The sequence below is a fragment of the Chlamydotis macqueenii genome, chromosome 29 (genome assembly GCF_036417535.1).
Source record: "Chlamydotis macqueenii isolate bChlMac1 chromosome 29, bChlMac1.mat, whole genome shotgun sequence".
Lineage (NCBI taxonomy): Eukaryota > Metazoa > Chordata > Aves > Otidiformes > Otididae > Chlamydotis > Chlamydotis macqueenii.
The window spans coordinates 268,788-283,963 of NC_141584.1; the positions used below are offsets into that span (position 1 = coordinate 268,788).

At 45.7% G+C, this 15,176-nt stretch overlaps 1 protein-coding gene across 1 annotated transcript; it reads left to right on the forward strand.

Annotated features, from left to right (window-relative positions):
• The first annotated feature begins 558 nt into the window (after positions 1-558).
• LOC104485124 (keratin, type II cytoskeletal 7-like) lies at positions 559-13,121 on the forward strand. The gene is made up of 11 exons (XM_086768650.1): positions 559-645; positions 790-1,088; positions 8,068-8,260; positions 9,461-9,672; positions 9,871-9,931; positions 10,355-10,450; positions 10,766-10,930; positions 11,331-11,456; positions 12,148-12,368; positions 12,499-12,523; positions 13,050-13,121. The coding sequence occupies exons 1-11, from the start codon at positions 559-561 to the stop codon at positions 13,119-13,121; spliced, it is 1,557 nt and encodes a 518-aa protein (XP_086624776.1).
• The last annotated feature ends 2,055 nt before the right edge of the window (positions 13,122-15,176 follow it).

Genomic DNA, 15,176 nt, shown 5'->3' on the forward strand with positions numbered 1-15,176 from the left:
GCGGCGGCTCAGGGTATGGAGAAGGAGGAAGCTCGGGCAGCAGAGGCTCTTTCTCCGGAGGCGGGCACAGCTCTGGAGGATGGGGATCGATCTCTGGCAGTGGCAGATGCAGTCCCCATGGTGGAGGGGTGAGTTCTGGCAGTGGCAGCAGCTCTGGCAGGAGAGGGTCCATCTCTGGAGGAGTTGGAGGAGGAGAAATCTCAGGTCATGAAGGATCGAGCTCTAGGGGTGGCGGGTCCATCTCTGGAGGAGGAGGTAGCGGTGGCTCAGGTTATGGAGGAGGAGGAAGCTCAGGTCATGGTGGATCGAGCTCTGATTTTGGTGGGTCCAGCTCTGGAGGAGAAGGAGGCAGCGGCGGCTCAGGGCATGGAGGAGGAGGAAGCTTGGGTAGCGGAGGCTCTGTCTCCGGAGGTGGGCACGGCTCTGGAGGATGGGGATCCAGTTCTGGCAGTGGCAGATGCAGTCCCCATGGCGGAGGGGTGAGTTCTGGCGGTGGCAGCAGCTCTGGTAGGAGAGGGTCCATCTCTGGAGGAGTTGGAGGAGGAAGAAGCTCAGGTCATGGAGGATCGAGCTCTGGTGGTGGTGGGTCCATCTGTGGAGGGGGAGGCAGCGGCGGCTCAGGGTATGGAGGAGGAGGAAGCTTGGGTAGCGGAGGCTCCATCTCCGGAGGTGGGCACAGCTCTGGAGGATGGGGACCGAGCTCTGGCAGTGGCAGATGCAGTCCCCACGGCGGAGGGGTGAGTTCTGGCAGAGGCAGCAGCTCTGGCAGGAGAGGGTCCATCTCTGGAGGAGGTGGAGGAGGAGGAAGCTCAGGTCCTGGAGGATCGAGCTCTGGTTTTGGTGGGTCCATCTGTGGAGGAGGTGGAGGCAGCGGTGGCTCAGCGTATGGTGGAGGAGGAAGCTCAGGTCATGGAGGATCGAGCTCTGGTGGTGGCGGGTCCATCTGTGGAGGGGGAGGCAGTGGCGGCTCAGGGTATGGAGGAGGAGGAAGCTCGGGCAGCAGAGGCTCTGTCTCCGGAGGTGGGCACAGCTCTGGAGGATGGGGATCGAGCTCTGGCAGTGGCAGATGCAGTCCCCATGGTGGAGGGGTGAGTTCTGGTGGTGGCAGCAGCTCTGGCAGGAGAGGGTCCATCTCTGGAGGAGTTGGAGGAGGAGGAAGCTCAGGTCATGGAGGATCGAGCTCTGGTGGTGGCGGGTCCATCTGTGGAGGAGGAGGCAGCGGCTGCTCAGGGTATGGAGGAGGAGGAAGCTCAGGTCATGTAGGATCGAGCTCTGGTGGTGTTGGAACCAGCTCTGTAGGAGGGGGACCCAGCTCTGGCAGTGGCAGATGCAGTCCCCACAGCGGAGGGGTGAGTTCTGGCGGTGGCAGCAGCTCTGGCAGGAGAGGGTCCATCTCTGGAGGTGAATGCTGCTCAGTCTCTGTTGTTGCTGGTTCAAGCTCTGGCAGTATCTTCATTTCTGAGAGTGGGGATTATGAGTCTGGACTTGGAGGCTGTATCTCTGAGGTTGTTAACCCTTCTTGTAGTGAAGGATTTGGCTCTGCAGGTTGGACTGTTCTTGGAGGGGGAGGGAGTTATGAATGAGGCAGCTTTGGAGGTAAGAGAGACTGCCTAGAAGATTCGACTGAAGAATGCACCTCTGAAGGAGAGTGCTCTTCTCTATGGCCAGGTTATAGGTCTGTGTGTGGGAGCGGCTCAGGTTCTTCTCGAAATGCTTTCCAGTAGCAGGATTTACATGCAAGATTCTTCCAGTGGAGTGGGAAGGAATGCATTCTCTTCCCTATCTCAGGAAATTGTGTCTTTCCTGCCCACTACTGTGTCACAGCCCAAATGGGTCACGCATAATTGGAAGGTCTCTTGTGCTAGCACAGCCATCTCCTGAATTCTCCAACCACATACCTCTGTTTTAGACAATATTGTGATGTTTGCTGTTATTTTCTTAGGCTTTCTCTGAGCACTTCAACTCGGGCTGTTTGGAACCCTTGTCTTTTGCAACTAAAAGCTTGAAACCCTGTCTGTTGTGTATGTATTGGTCTATGGGAGGACACAGCTCTGATGTGTATGATGAGATTTTTGAAATAACTCTGTAAATATATACGCCAGTTTATGGAGTTTACAAAAGAACATATATTGTGGGGTGGGGGCGGGGGGAGGAGTGCCTACACTGAATATCTGGTGTGAAAATGGGTTTCAGGGGACAAGTCCTATTGGCCTAATCTAGCCAATCAACCGGGACACGTGGCTACATCTCAGTTCCATCATTCCCTCCAGGAGTCACTCATTAAATGATGAGAGGGCAGACTGAATTGTCCATGTGGATTTTATTAGCACTGCAGTTGCAGATAAAGGAAGGAGGAGAAAGTCTATGAACAACAATATCTCCTTATCTCCCTTCTAGTCCTGTTTTTCCCCCTGAGGTCCCAAATGAAAGTTGGATGTATGTACACAAGTAAGCCTTTTTTGGCCAACATCTTATTCAATGGTCACTTCCATGCAGTGTTTTCTAAATTTCTCACAGAACCTCCTTTAAGTCCAGTCAAAAGTTCTAATGAAGAGCAGAGCATCTGAGATTACTGTGGAAGTTTGTTCAAGCAGCTCAATGCAACTGTCTTATCTTTACTTAGCAATGCTCCACTTAGATAACTGGAGTGTCATATTTCGTGTCTTTTCCCTAGTTGGAGGGAAGGTAGGATCCTCTCAACTGTTTTCAAAGAAGTTCAGATGTGAAGACGCCTGGGGTTGGCAGCCAATGGGGAGCAAGATACTCAGCTTGGTGGGGAATCCACCATGAGACTTATTTACAAATGAGCTGTGAGAACAACCAAAGAAGGTCGACGAGGAGTCACAAAGAGCTAAATCAAGCTTTTATAGTATAGTCTGGAAGCAGCTATGAGCACCCTGCATGTGGGGAGGTCTAGACACTGTATTTCAGTCAAAACTGGATTATGACTGCCCTCATCAAATACAGAAAGCCCTACACAAGCTGTGAAGCAGTCAGCTGTGGCAGTGAAATCTGGAGACTATGTTAGCAATCCCTGCTGAGATAAGCCTGTGTTTTCATCTCCACTGGCTCCCATCCCATAGCTTCAGCCTGTGGGTGGCGTGAGTCTACCTTGGCTTGCAAAATGTCATGCAGAGCTACCCTCCAGCAGCTGAGACAGTTTATTCACCCTGCTAATGGCTGCTTCTACACCACTCACTGAAACAGTTCAGTTCTTCAGGGTCCAAGTGATAAATAAGCTGCATCATCACAACTCCATTTTCTATCTAGCAGATCAGGCAAAACTTTTCAACCAAGACAAAGCCTCCTATCACAATAAAAAGGTGATTCCGCACTCTACCAAGAATTGTTGGGCTTTAATTTCACTTTTAAATTTATTTATGTAGACAGGGTGCCTACAGCTTCTCATCTCTAATCAGAAGAAATAAGGAATTAATATGAACACTGTGGTCAGGTTTGTGGGGTTTTTACTTTTTTTTTGTTTTGAAGAGTGAAAGGTCGAGAAGGAAGAAGGGAGAGTCAATGGAGAGAACTAGGCACTTCTGGAGGCAGTTCAAAAGACCTAATTTGTGCATCTACCTTAGTATGGGATGAATCACCAGCAGGAGATCAGACAAACCATCTGTTTTGGTTGACTGCAACAGGAGACCAACTTAGAAAAGATTGCTAACCTCCAACTCGTATGAGGGGCTTGATCAGCATTTCCACTAAGTTGTTTTAAGTACTGTTTACACACTGGGAGTACATAGCCTTAAGCTGGGCTAATTTAGTGAAGGAATGGTTTGGAAGGGTATATCAAAACCTGTTCTGCTTGTCAGCTAAGCTAAAATGATATCTCCAGTTTCTGGAGACGAGTGTTCTGGCACCTTATTCCATATAAAATTACCTTTGTTTAAGTAGGAGTGAAAAGTTTGGTCCAGGATTTCACTTATGTAAAAATATAATATTTAAAAAATGCTTAATTATTGCTGCTGTTCTCCTTCAGCAGGTATGTGCTAGTATCTGTAGAAGCTTGTGCATTTGGCTTTGTTAAGACAAGGCCGAGATTAAGGTCTTTGGACCACATAGATTTGAGCTGGGATGATCAAGTGGATGATTTTCTTTCTACCACCACAGTACATACAAAGTGTGGAAAGTGGCTAAACGAGGACAAATGTCAATGTGTATAAGGACATGTCTATTGCTGATTTCTTGTTGACTCAATGCTAAGTTGCATATGCCAATTACATATTGCCCATGCATTTTTGATGGAAAAAGCCACACAATAGACTGCCTAAGGCTGAGCCCAGAGATATTTTGATTTTTGAGGGTCAGGGGCTCAGCTGAAGTTATGAGAAGAAGATGATGATCATAAGATCAGGCCTTCAGATTACTATTGTTAATATCTTGAGGCATGTATTATCAGTCATCACAACACTGTAAATATGCTCAGAATGTAACACAGAAAGTAGGTGCCTAATGCCATCCTGTGCCTAGGCAGAGCTTGAGCCTCCAAGAGTATCGACACGATGAGCAAGATTTCAGGCATGAGGGGAGGACACCAAGGTGGTGAAGAAGATGATAGTAGGTCCTTGAAGCTGGTGGTAACTCTATCTCAGTGTTGTTTTTCTGACAGAGGTGTGTTACTGGATACACGCACGTTTTACAAAACATCCCAGGCTCATAGTCATCCTCAGGTACAAATCCATGTGAAACCTCACTGTCTTGCAAGGACTGAGGACCTTGTTGGTCCCATACTCTCCTGGCTCCTAAATGTTGCCCTCTACAGCTATGAGTGAGCTGTTGCTAGTGGTATCCTGAGAGGTTTCTGAGTGTTGAACTAGATGTGAACAGGTCACCACCAAGAACCCAGCCAAGAAGCCACGTGGACAGGGAGGCTGAAGATGCATTAGATACCACCATCTAGTGGGAGAAAAAAGTTGTGCCACAGTGATGTAGAGCTGGTCTTTGTGCCTGCTCTTCCAGTCTCCCTGACTGATGGAGTTTTCCATCAGTCTCTTCGCTGTGCAGATGTGGCCAGAACAAGAAGTTCCCTTCTGATTTACTTTGGCAAAAAGATGTGCAATTAGTCACAGCTACATTGTCACACCATGAAAACTGTGGGCCTCCTATCTTCATTGTTGGGCCTCTTTCCAAAATTCCTGATGATTAGAAGTAAATTAATGAGCTGTCATTACCCTGGGAGCTACTCCCCCGGTGCCCACATACGCACACAACCCTCCCTCTCCTGAAAGGGAGCTGCAGCAAACACAATTGCTCTGACATGAATACACTGAATTCCACCAACTCGATGGAAGTAAGTGGAGAAGATATGGTGTATTTTACACTTGGAGACTCTTTGCTGTCAAATGACACACAAAAACTGTCTCCTGCAGCAAGTTGGGTGGGATGAGATGAAGTTGGGAGAGGAAGGCAGAGTTGACCCTTGTGGTCCTCTAAACTACAGCCTGAGCTGGGCAGTTATGAACAGCCCAAAGGTTGCATTAGGTGGCATCATCTGTCTTTTGGGGACTCAGTGTCATCAGGAGACATCAAGACTCAGAGTCAGAGGCAAGGCTGATCCGGATGGATGAACCTTTTACTATGTTGGGGCGTGTGAAAACCCAAGTTCAGAAGTTTTACTTACCAAAGTCTATCTGTTGGAGGAAAACTTTTGAAACCATCCATGACCCTGTAGGCTCTAACCACAGCAAGGAAACAAAAGCTCTGAGCTAACTCTTTCTTGCTTGAAAGGAGCCAAATTCTCCTTGCTAGCAGCAGGGCCAGGCAGAGTGCTGTGAAATCACCCACTCCTGCTCAGAAGATGCAGGATGATCATCAAACATCACAGCACCTTGTCATCTGGGTCATGCAGATGCAGCAAGGGGATTCAGTGGGAGACCAAGGAGAAACAAACTGGAAGCACAAAATAAAGACTAAGTCGGAGCGGCTCCAGGCCAAATGCCCTCCTCCTGGGCCCCAATCCTGCTCTTCCAGCTTGGATTGCCATAGACTCTGCCTGTATTTAAGCAACCGAGACACTGAGGACTTCAATCATTCCTGCTCTTCCATGTGTAGGTGTAATTGATAGTGCTGTCAAGAACCTGCAATTAAGCCAGTGGTCTTTCCAGCTACTTCATACCCCCAATTATCTCTCTTGCTGGGCTCAGGGCAAGCTGTTCCAGTGCAGAACATTTGCAAATAATGAGGTACAAGAAAACCTTTGGCATCACCTACTCTTAGAGACAGAATACCAGAAAGGTTTCTGGTAGCTCGTTTTGTTTTTTCATTAGCCGTCTTGTGAAAGGTGGTTAAAAAGCCCTCCAATGAGCCCAGGGAGTGAAAAAAAAAAGAAAAGAAAAAGAAAAAGAAAAAAAAATCCCTGTGAAAGCAAAGAAAGAAGTGAGCAAGTGAAATACTATGACATTTCATGGGAATCTGAAATGCTTAAATGTTTAATTACAAAAAAAAAAAAATTGACCAATGTTAGAGCCTATTGAAAAAGTTAGGGCAGCATAATAGCAGGGGAAAACAATTTCTTTCAAATAAACTGAAATGAAACTCTTTGCCTTTCTGTTTTGAAAAAGACTTTGGCAAGAAGCCACAGGGACAGAGATGTAATCTTGGCTCCACCTCTGAGGTATTGTGAGGCTCTCAGCAAATATATTAAACTTATCAGCCTTTTCTTCCCCATCTGTCAAGCCACTCTAATAAATCTTTTTTATTTGCCTTGTGGTATCCCAAGGGTTTCAATTACAAGCTTGAATACAAAGAATAGTAACAAAGAGTAGCCATGCAACAGCTGTATTAATAAGATATTTTTTCAGGATACTGGTTGCTGGTGCATTCATAGTCTCCCCACCAAGGCCAAGCCTCCCACTGTTTCCAATTAAACAATTAACAAGCATCCAGTTAACAGCCTTGTGTCTGAGCTTCCTGTTTTCTACGCTATGTATTGTTATCTGCATGCAAGTCTCATTTTTCAATGTGTTCTACACAATCTAGCTGAAATCTTAATGAGAAGATACGGCTGCGCTAATTTATTCTTCTAAAAGTTGGGCATCTAAGTCTGAGCTGGTCACTTTAGACTTTCTTGGACTCGGTGAAGAAGAGGAAGGCTCTCTGGAGAGCAAATATCTCAGACATGCCTTTCTCTCAGCAGATCTAGCTTCAAAAGTTAGAGGAGATGAGTTCTGCCCAGTCACTTATGGTCTGTAACTGAGGATGATGTATGGAAGGCTATTCATAAAAAAGAAGTATTTTGCACTCTTGTACCACAGCAAGGGATTTGTGTGTCTGGTCCATGCTCTGCTTCCCAACTTCCAGGCAGTGGGCTGCCTTTGGCTGTGCCTCATGGACTTATACCGTCCTTTGTGAAGGGAGTGACCGTGAGAAGAACAGATACTGCAAAAATCACTTTTAATTTGCTGCTCAACACAACATTCCTTTACAGATTGTCCTTGACAGATGAGACACTCTTCAGGCCATTTGCTAAACTGTAATTAATGTAAGGAAGGAGAAAAAACTAAAACAAAAGAAGAATCCTCACAAAACCAAGCCCACGGGATCCTCCAAGAAGAACATGCAAGCAAAGCAATTTAAAAACAGTAAAATTCCGTAAGATTTCACAGATGTTCAGTGTTATGCATTGTTTTGCATATTTAAACCTACAAATTGCTGCCAGGCAAGGCAAACCCCAAGAAAACCCCAAATTATTTATCTGCATCAACCAAGCCCCACTTCTGAGATGTGTATAAAGGAGGTGCTCGGGGTTGTCAGAGCAAAGGGCACCTTCCTGAGCTGCATCCTCTCCTCCATCACGTCTGTCAGCATGAGCCAGCAGCTGTCGGCTGGAAGGTCTCTTCATGGAAGAAAGTTCTTCTCATTGTCTTCTGCGGCGAGTGGCTTGAGCCGCTGCCGAAGCAGCTCTTTCCCCTTTGCTGTGCTATTTGGCAGAGGTTATGGAGCTTGGAGCCGCAGCAGCCAAAGCCTCCAAAACACAGGTGGGTGTAAATGGACGACTTCTGGCCGAAGCATCACACAGGGGGTCTGTGGAGGCTGGGGGTGCAGGGGCATCCATGCCGACAGTGAAGATGGGAGTCATGGGTTAGGCTTCCACAGCAGGAGTTGCAAAAGCGAAGATATTCGTGCGGTGCATGTCAACAAGAGCCTGCTGCAGCCTCTTGATGTGAAGATTGACCCCAAAATCCAGCACATGCAAAAGCAGGAGAGAGAGCAGATGAAGAGCCTCAATAACCAGTTTGCCTCTTTGATTGACAAGGTGAGAGCTGAGACAAGACTTAAAGGAATGAGGAGGTTTAAGTGTGAACGAAACTTTCTTTTTTTGCTCAGGTCTTTGATTCCTCTCTTTCTCTCATCCTTGTGTTGCTTTCAGCATGCATGGCTCCAGCAGCAGGCACTTCAAGTGCAGATCTAGCTGATAATGTTATTTTAATCTTACATATGTGCTTTGATAAGCTGCATCTTTTTTTTTTATTACTGATAGTGGAAGGGAGCTGTTCCTCCCAGGTATCTTACTGAGCTGCTGCACTGTTGACTTATCTCTGTGCAGCTTGACCTGGTAAAGTTGCATTGTCTCCTAGAGATAAATGATGGTTTCCACTATCAGCAAATTGATATGCAGATCTATTTAAATATTCCATGGTTTCTGTAACTGCCACAAAGACTGTGCTGTCTAGGGCTTCCTTGGAGAATAGAAGACCAGTTTGCTGTAGGATCATAGAATCTTGTAATAGTTTGGGTGGCAAGGGACCTTAAAGACCATCTAATTCCAACCCCGCCTTGCCGTGGGCAGGGATGTCTTCCACTAGACCAGGTTACTCAAAGCCCTGTCCAACCTAGCCTTGAACACTTCCAGGGATGGGGCATTCACAGCTTCTGTGGGCAACCTGTGCCAGTGCCTCACCACCCTCACAGTGAAGAATGTCTTCCTCATGTCTAATCTAAATCTAATGTCTTTCATTTTAAAGCCATTATGCTTTGTCCTATCACTACATGTCCTTGTCAAAAGTCCCTCTCCAGCTTTCATATCGGCCCGCTTTAGGCACTGGGACGCCACTCTAAGGTCACCCTGCAGCCTACTCTTCTCCAGGCTGAACAGCCCCAACTCTCTCAGCTTGTCCTCACAGGTGCCCTCTGATCATCTGCGTGGCCTCCTCTGGACCCTCTCCAACTGGTCCGTGTCCTTCTTATGTTGGGGACTCCATAGCTGTACCTACTCCAGGTAGGGTCTCACCAGAGCAGAGCGGAGTGGCAGAATCCCCTCCCTCGACCTGCTGGCCAAGCTCCTCTTGATGCAGCCCAGGATGCGGTTGGCCTGCCGGGCTGCAAGGGTACATTGCCGGCTCATGTTGAGCTTCTTGTCCTACCCCCAAGTCTTCCTCCTCAAGGCTGCTCTTGATCCCTATATGATGCATCTAAGCCTGTGCCTGAAGAAGGTGGCTTTGCTTTCTGAATACAGGTACAGCATCTGGAGCAGCAGAACAGGGTGTTGGCCACCAAATGGGACCTACTTCAAAAGCAGGTCCTACCATCCCAGAAGAACATCAAACATGTCTTCGACAACTTCATTTGCAGCCTGCAGAGGCAATTGGACTCACTGCTGCATGAGAAGGGGCAGATGGAGCCTAAGCTGAATGACACAGAGAAGCTCATTGAAGAGTTCAGATGCAAGTGAGTGAGCACAAACCGTCCACAAGGTAGTGAGCTCAACCAACTTATCTAACTGAGCTTTTATTTTTGTCCTTATCAATACACTTCTCTCTAACAAAAGGCTGAGATCCAAAAGCACCCTGACCCCTAAATACTCACACAAACAAAGTCTCCAGCCTCAGTATGACCCAGCAACCAATCTCTTCTATTCCCCAACAGATATGAACAGGAAATGAATAGACGCACAGCTGCCGAGAATGAGTTTGTGTTACTGAAGAAGGTAAGGAATTTGGATGAATGGAAGGGTTGAATGCAGAGATCCAAGGACTTTCCTCTGATCTGCTCCTTGCAAGACAAGGGTTGGGTCTTGAGAATGTTTAAAGTCATTGGACAAATATGGATGCAGAAAAACGTGTCACAGAGCATTGCCAGAAAGCACTAAACCTCTGCCTTTTAGCATAGAAAATATATTTAATCCTGAACTGAGAACTTGCTAGTTTTCGTGCCCAAATGATGATGTTTTTCAAGCAAGAACTCAGCAATATTGTATATGCTTTTGGGACCCCTCAGCTGTTGCTGTTCAGGGGGTAGCTGACCTTCCCAATTACACTTCCTAAACAAAACTTATTACTCTAAAATGAATTTGCCTTAGGTCTCCGTGTAGGCACCACTTTGACTTCTAAATGTCTGGGAACTCTTTTAGGATGCGAACTGTGTCTATCTGACCAAGACAGAGCTGGAAGCAAAGCTGGAAACCGTAAAGCAGGAGATAGAGTTCCTGAAATGTGTGTCTGCTCAGGTACGGATGCTCTTGTCCCATTCTTGCTTGATGGCATCTATTCCTACCAGCTGCTTCCTGTCTACATCAATTTAGACCTGATTAAACCAATCCATCAGAATCTTTTTGGAAGGCAATGGGAATCCGTTAAAGATAAAGAAGACTTTGAGGTCTTAAAAAAAACCTTGAATTGCATGTGTGATCAGCTCTAGTCTCAACTCCTGGGTGGCTCACGTCAAACTCTCACTGGTGGTGGTAATTCCACTGGAGTGTGAGAAGAGAAATCCAGGGACAGAGGCATACTGACAGCTGACTGTCACTTCACGTGGCTTCTAGGAAACTGCTGAGCTGGAGAGAAGTCCCTGTGACACCTCTGTCATTGTGAAAATGGACAACAGCCGAGGCCTGGACATAGAGGGGATCCTCAGGAGTGCTGAGTGCTCGTATGAGGGCATAGCTCAGAAAAGCAAAGCAGAGTTGGATGCATTGTACAGAACTAGGGTAAGTTGTAGCATCCAATGATACATCCTTAATTCTCTCACTGTCAAAAATAGTAGTCCAAAGGGCGTGGGTTTTTTTTCTTTCTGTCTTCACTATGTAACTTCCAGACCTAATTTTCCATTCTGCTAAACTAAGCAGTCGCAAAGTGAGGAGAAGATCCCCAGAATAGATACAGAGCAATGGGACAAGACTCAGTCATGCTGGGAATGGGGAGATTGTCAGTGAGTGGAACAGTGAAAGCTACAGGAGGAAAGCTCCATTTGCTGCTGAAAGTCTCAGGAGCTGTAAAGTCATGAGGACTTTTCTAAAACTAGATTAATTCACTCTGGAAAGAGAAGCAAGGCCTCTGTATTATGTATGCTACCAGCATTAATAGCCAGCTCTCTTTTCTTACTGTCAGTTCCAAGAGCTTGAGGAGGCAAAGGGGAGACACTGTGATGAACTGAAGTCCCAACAGCAAGAGATGGAAAAGCTGAATTTTGTGATCCAGAGGAGGCAGTGTGAACTTGAAAACGTGAAGAAGCAGGTATGATGGATCATATTTACTCACTGGATCCTAGATGTGAGATCTCAAGTCATGTTTTCTACATCTCCGTAGCATTTCCTTCATCTTCATCAAAGAGTATTGCCGCACACTAGTTCCACTAGTCTACAGAAGATCTTGCCAGCGCTGAGCAGGAAGCAGGATTATCTGCTGGACTATTTTCTGTGGGATCATTTTGATTACTGCAAAGAACTATTTGTACCAAATTAGATCATTGGATTAGCTAGAGCTACTCAGAAAATTGCTCCAGCCAGAATTCTGGCAGAAGACAATGCTTCTGACACAGGTTCAAAGCATCCAATAAGTAGGGTAGAATTATGACTCACCAGTAATTCAGCACCCATAGAAATTGGTGTAATTTTCAGACCATCTAATTCATTATATAGTTTATAACGGGAAGTAATGGAAAATGTTAATTATGATTACCAATTAGAACAAAGTATTGGTATCCTCAAAACAAGAATTAAACACAGTCTGACAGTACAGGGACACGTCCAGCCCTTCTTTAGTATTTCAGAATTGATATTTGATTTTGGAAATATTTGGCTTTCAAAACAACCTCAATAGCTCCCAACTTGTGACTCTCAAAAGAAGAGAGAATTTATCTCTCAAAGGTGAGTATTGTATGAAAGAGAGCAAAGAAAGTAAGGACTTTTTGTGTCTCCCCTGACAGATATCCTCTCTGCAAACATCAGTTTGTGATACTGAACAACGTGGGGACTGTGCCCTGAAAGATGCCCGGGAGAAGCATGCTGAGCTGCAGAATGCCCTCCAGAAGGCCAAGGATGAGCTGGCTTGCATGCTGCGGGATTACCAGGAGCTGCTGAATGTCAAGCTGGCCCTGGACATCGAGATTGCAACATATAAGACTCTCCTGGAGGGTGAAGAGAGCAGGTGAGTACCACTATAACGATGTGCAGACAATGTTCAGTCCTTGGGACTCTTCAGCAGAGACAAGGAGGCTGGAAAATGCTGGAAATGCTAGTTATGTGATGGATAACCTTGTGATTTTCTTCTCCTTCAGGATACACCTTGGCAGCCCTGTGAGAGTATGTAAGTACGCTCAAGGTTTTCTGTTTTCCTTACAACATTAAACAATCTAGTTCTGGTTGGCGGGGAGGGGGGAAAGCTGCATCCTCCCCATGAGTGATTCTGCTTGTATTTTCCCCTGACAGTGATTGCCACCCCTTGCAACACCATCTCTAACTTGAGATGTGGATCTGGTAAGCAGCCCAGAAGACGCAGGTCCTCCTGTAGTGTTCGTAGAGCATCCCTACCCGGAGATGCTGCTGCCTGCCACAGAGGATTCACCTCCAGAAGCGTTGCCAGCTCTGCAGGAAGGCAGTATATCCCAGGCGCTCCCCAATGCATCCCTTGGAGCAAAGAATTTAGGGCTGGAGGTGGGAGCCATTCATGCCAGAGGTCAGCCCCTCCAGGCACAGGTGGACTCTGCAGTAGGACTGTAGGCAGCTGTGGAGAGAGCTGCAGGGCTGCAAAGAGCACGGGAAACCCAGCTCACCCCCAAGAGATGTGCTGGCCAGGGGTGAGGATTTCAACTGGACTTTCATGCCTCAGGAACATGTGGATCTAAACTTCAGCTGTGAGAGTCAGGACAACCAGGATGTAAGACCTAAAGTAGAAAAATGAAAGCCCTGCTCCACTTTCAGAGGCAAAAATGTCCTCAACTCCACCTTATAGACAAGGAAGAGGCATACTGCATACAAGAACATTGTAGCGTCATGAAACCACATCTGAGAAACTCCACTAGGATCACATCAAAAAAGGGACACTTAAAACATACTTCTTTTGATTTCTGCTGGTTCTTTAAAGGGCTGGTGGTTGTGTTGTGGCACTTATCTTTTTATCACTCAATTCCTGCTTCCTACTAGCCTTAAATTGTTCCTGATAAAGCCTTTGTTATCCATGAAACAAGTTGTGATGTTTAATTCAGAATCCTTTCCATAGAGTGCTTTGGGAAGTGTTTCTGGAAATCAGCTCTCTAGGATTCACCATTTCATCAAAGTCTATGTGACGTGATTTTAGGCAAGTCAGTGGAGTGGAAGTGTTGAGACACATCGGGTCATCGAGAGGAGGGGCAGTGATGTTCTTTGTTCGCTGTCTTGGAGCAGTTTAGTCATCCATACGCAGGCAGGCAAGTCATAAAGGAAGTCTCAATTAAAAAAAAAACACATTTCACCTTCTATATTGAGGAAAGAGTATGTCACTTGTATTCCTGTTAGCTTCCTTGCTGAGTGTCCTGACATATGCATAAATTACAGCACCCTCACTTCTACCTTGATGACTCAAGAGCTTTCAACTTTTTTCTCTTTTTCCAGTAAATTGCATGGAGAACAAATGTGTTGCCTCTTGGTTTTTAGTGTTTGCCAAGAGTACAGAAGTGCCCTGTTCCTCAGTTCAACAAGGGATATCTGCTGATTAGAAGTCTTAACAACTAAGCAGAGGTGACAGGGCTGCCCGGAGAGTGTCATGTAGATCTAGTCTTTGGTTGATGTAAATTATGGAAGCCTTTAAAAGTCACCTTATTTATGCTGATTTGCACCAAATTTGGCTCCTATCCAATGCTATTCAATGGATGTTTTAAGTTTCATAGAGAAGTTATCTCAGCCTTTTTGCATTTTTATAGTGTGTCTACCACAGAGGTGTGATGATAAAACTCATTTGATACCTCTTCCAAATCTGCTGCTATAGGGTCATTATAGGAAAAAAAATCAGGAATGTGCTTGGTTGCTTTTTTCAGCATCATGTTAGAAATCACACAGCTACCAGTTTAGGATTTCAAAACAGATCAAAGGGAGATATTTTATTGTACATTTGAGCAGATCAAAAAAAGAAGCCAACAAATTAGGAACATAAATCAACCACAAAGGACTAAAGTATTTTGCAATTAAACTGATGAAAGCCAATGAGCAGAACAAGGAAATGAACCATATATAGGTAAGTTGGACAGATATGTCTTTTAGAAAAGGGAGCATCCGGAGGGAAAGTCTTTCCTATCCAAAGCAATTATCATGATTCAGAAATGGAAGGGCTTTCTCTCCCCCCAGTAGTTCTCATGTGATATGAAGCTATTTCCCTATCAAATATAAGGAGCACAAAAGAAAACAGTCACAATCTTTAATGAAGAAAACCCCAAGAAAGATTTAACAAGAAAAGAACAATCAAGCAGCCATAAATATTCACCAAGAGGGGTTTAAGTATCTCATAAAGGTTATGGTTTTCCCACTGAAAACAGATGATCCTGACACTTTTTAAGCAAGAGAAGAATAAGTCAGGGAAATGAGACAGAATTAGTGTTGCTTTCTCAACTCCAAACTCCACTCCCCCCAGTCACCGTTTCAAGATCTGGTAAGTTAATGGAGCAAGTGCTTTCCTTTAAGCTTGTGACCAGCCTCTCTGAACATCAGCCCTTGATGAATCAGTTGGGCGTTCCGTCAGAAATTCAGCAGTTCGTCACAAAGCTGCATCACAAATTAAATCAAACTTGTGCTTGGGCACTAGGGTTTTAGCATAACAGAAGGAAGAGCTTATCTCCTGCCTGCTGAATATGCTTTCCAGGAGGACCCGACCCAACTTCCATGGGCCATTCCTTTCTTCTGTACAATTCTGCCCAAGAAAAGAGCTTGAACCAGAAGGACAAGAGCTCCTGTAGATTTACAGGGAAGTTGCTGTAATCCAAGAACA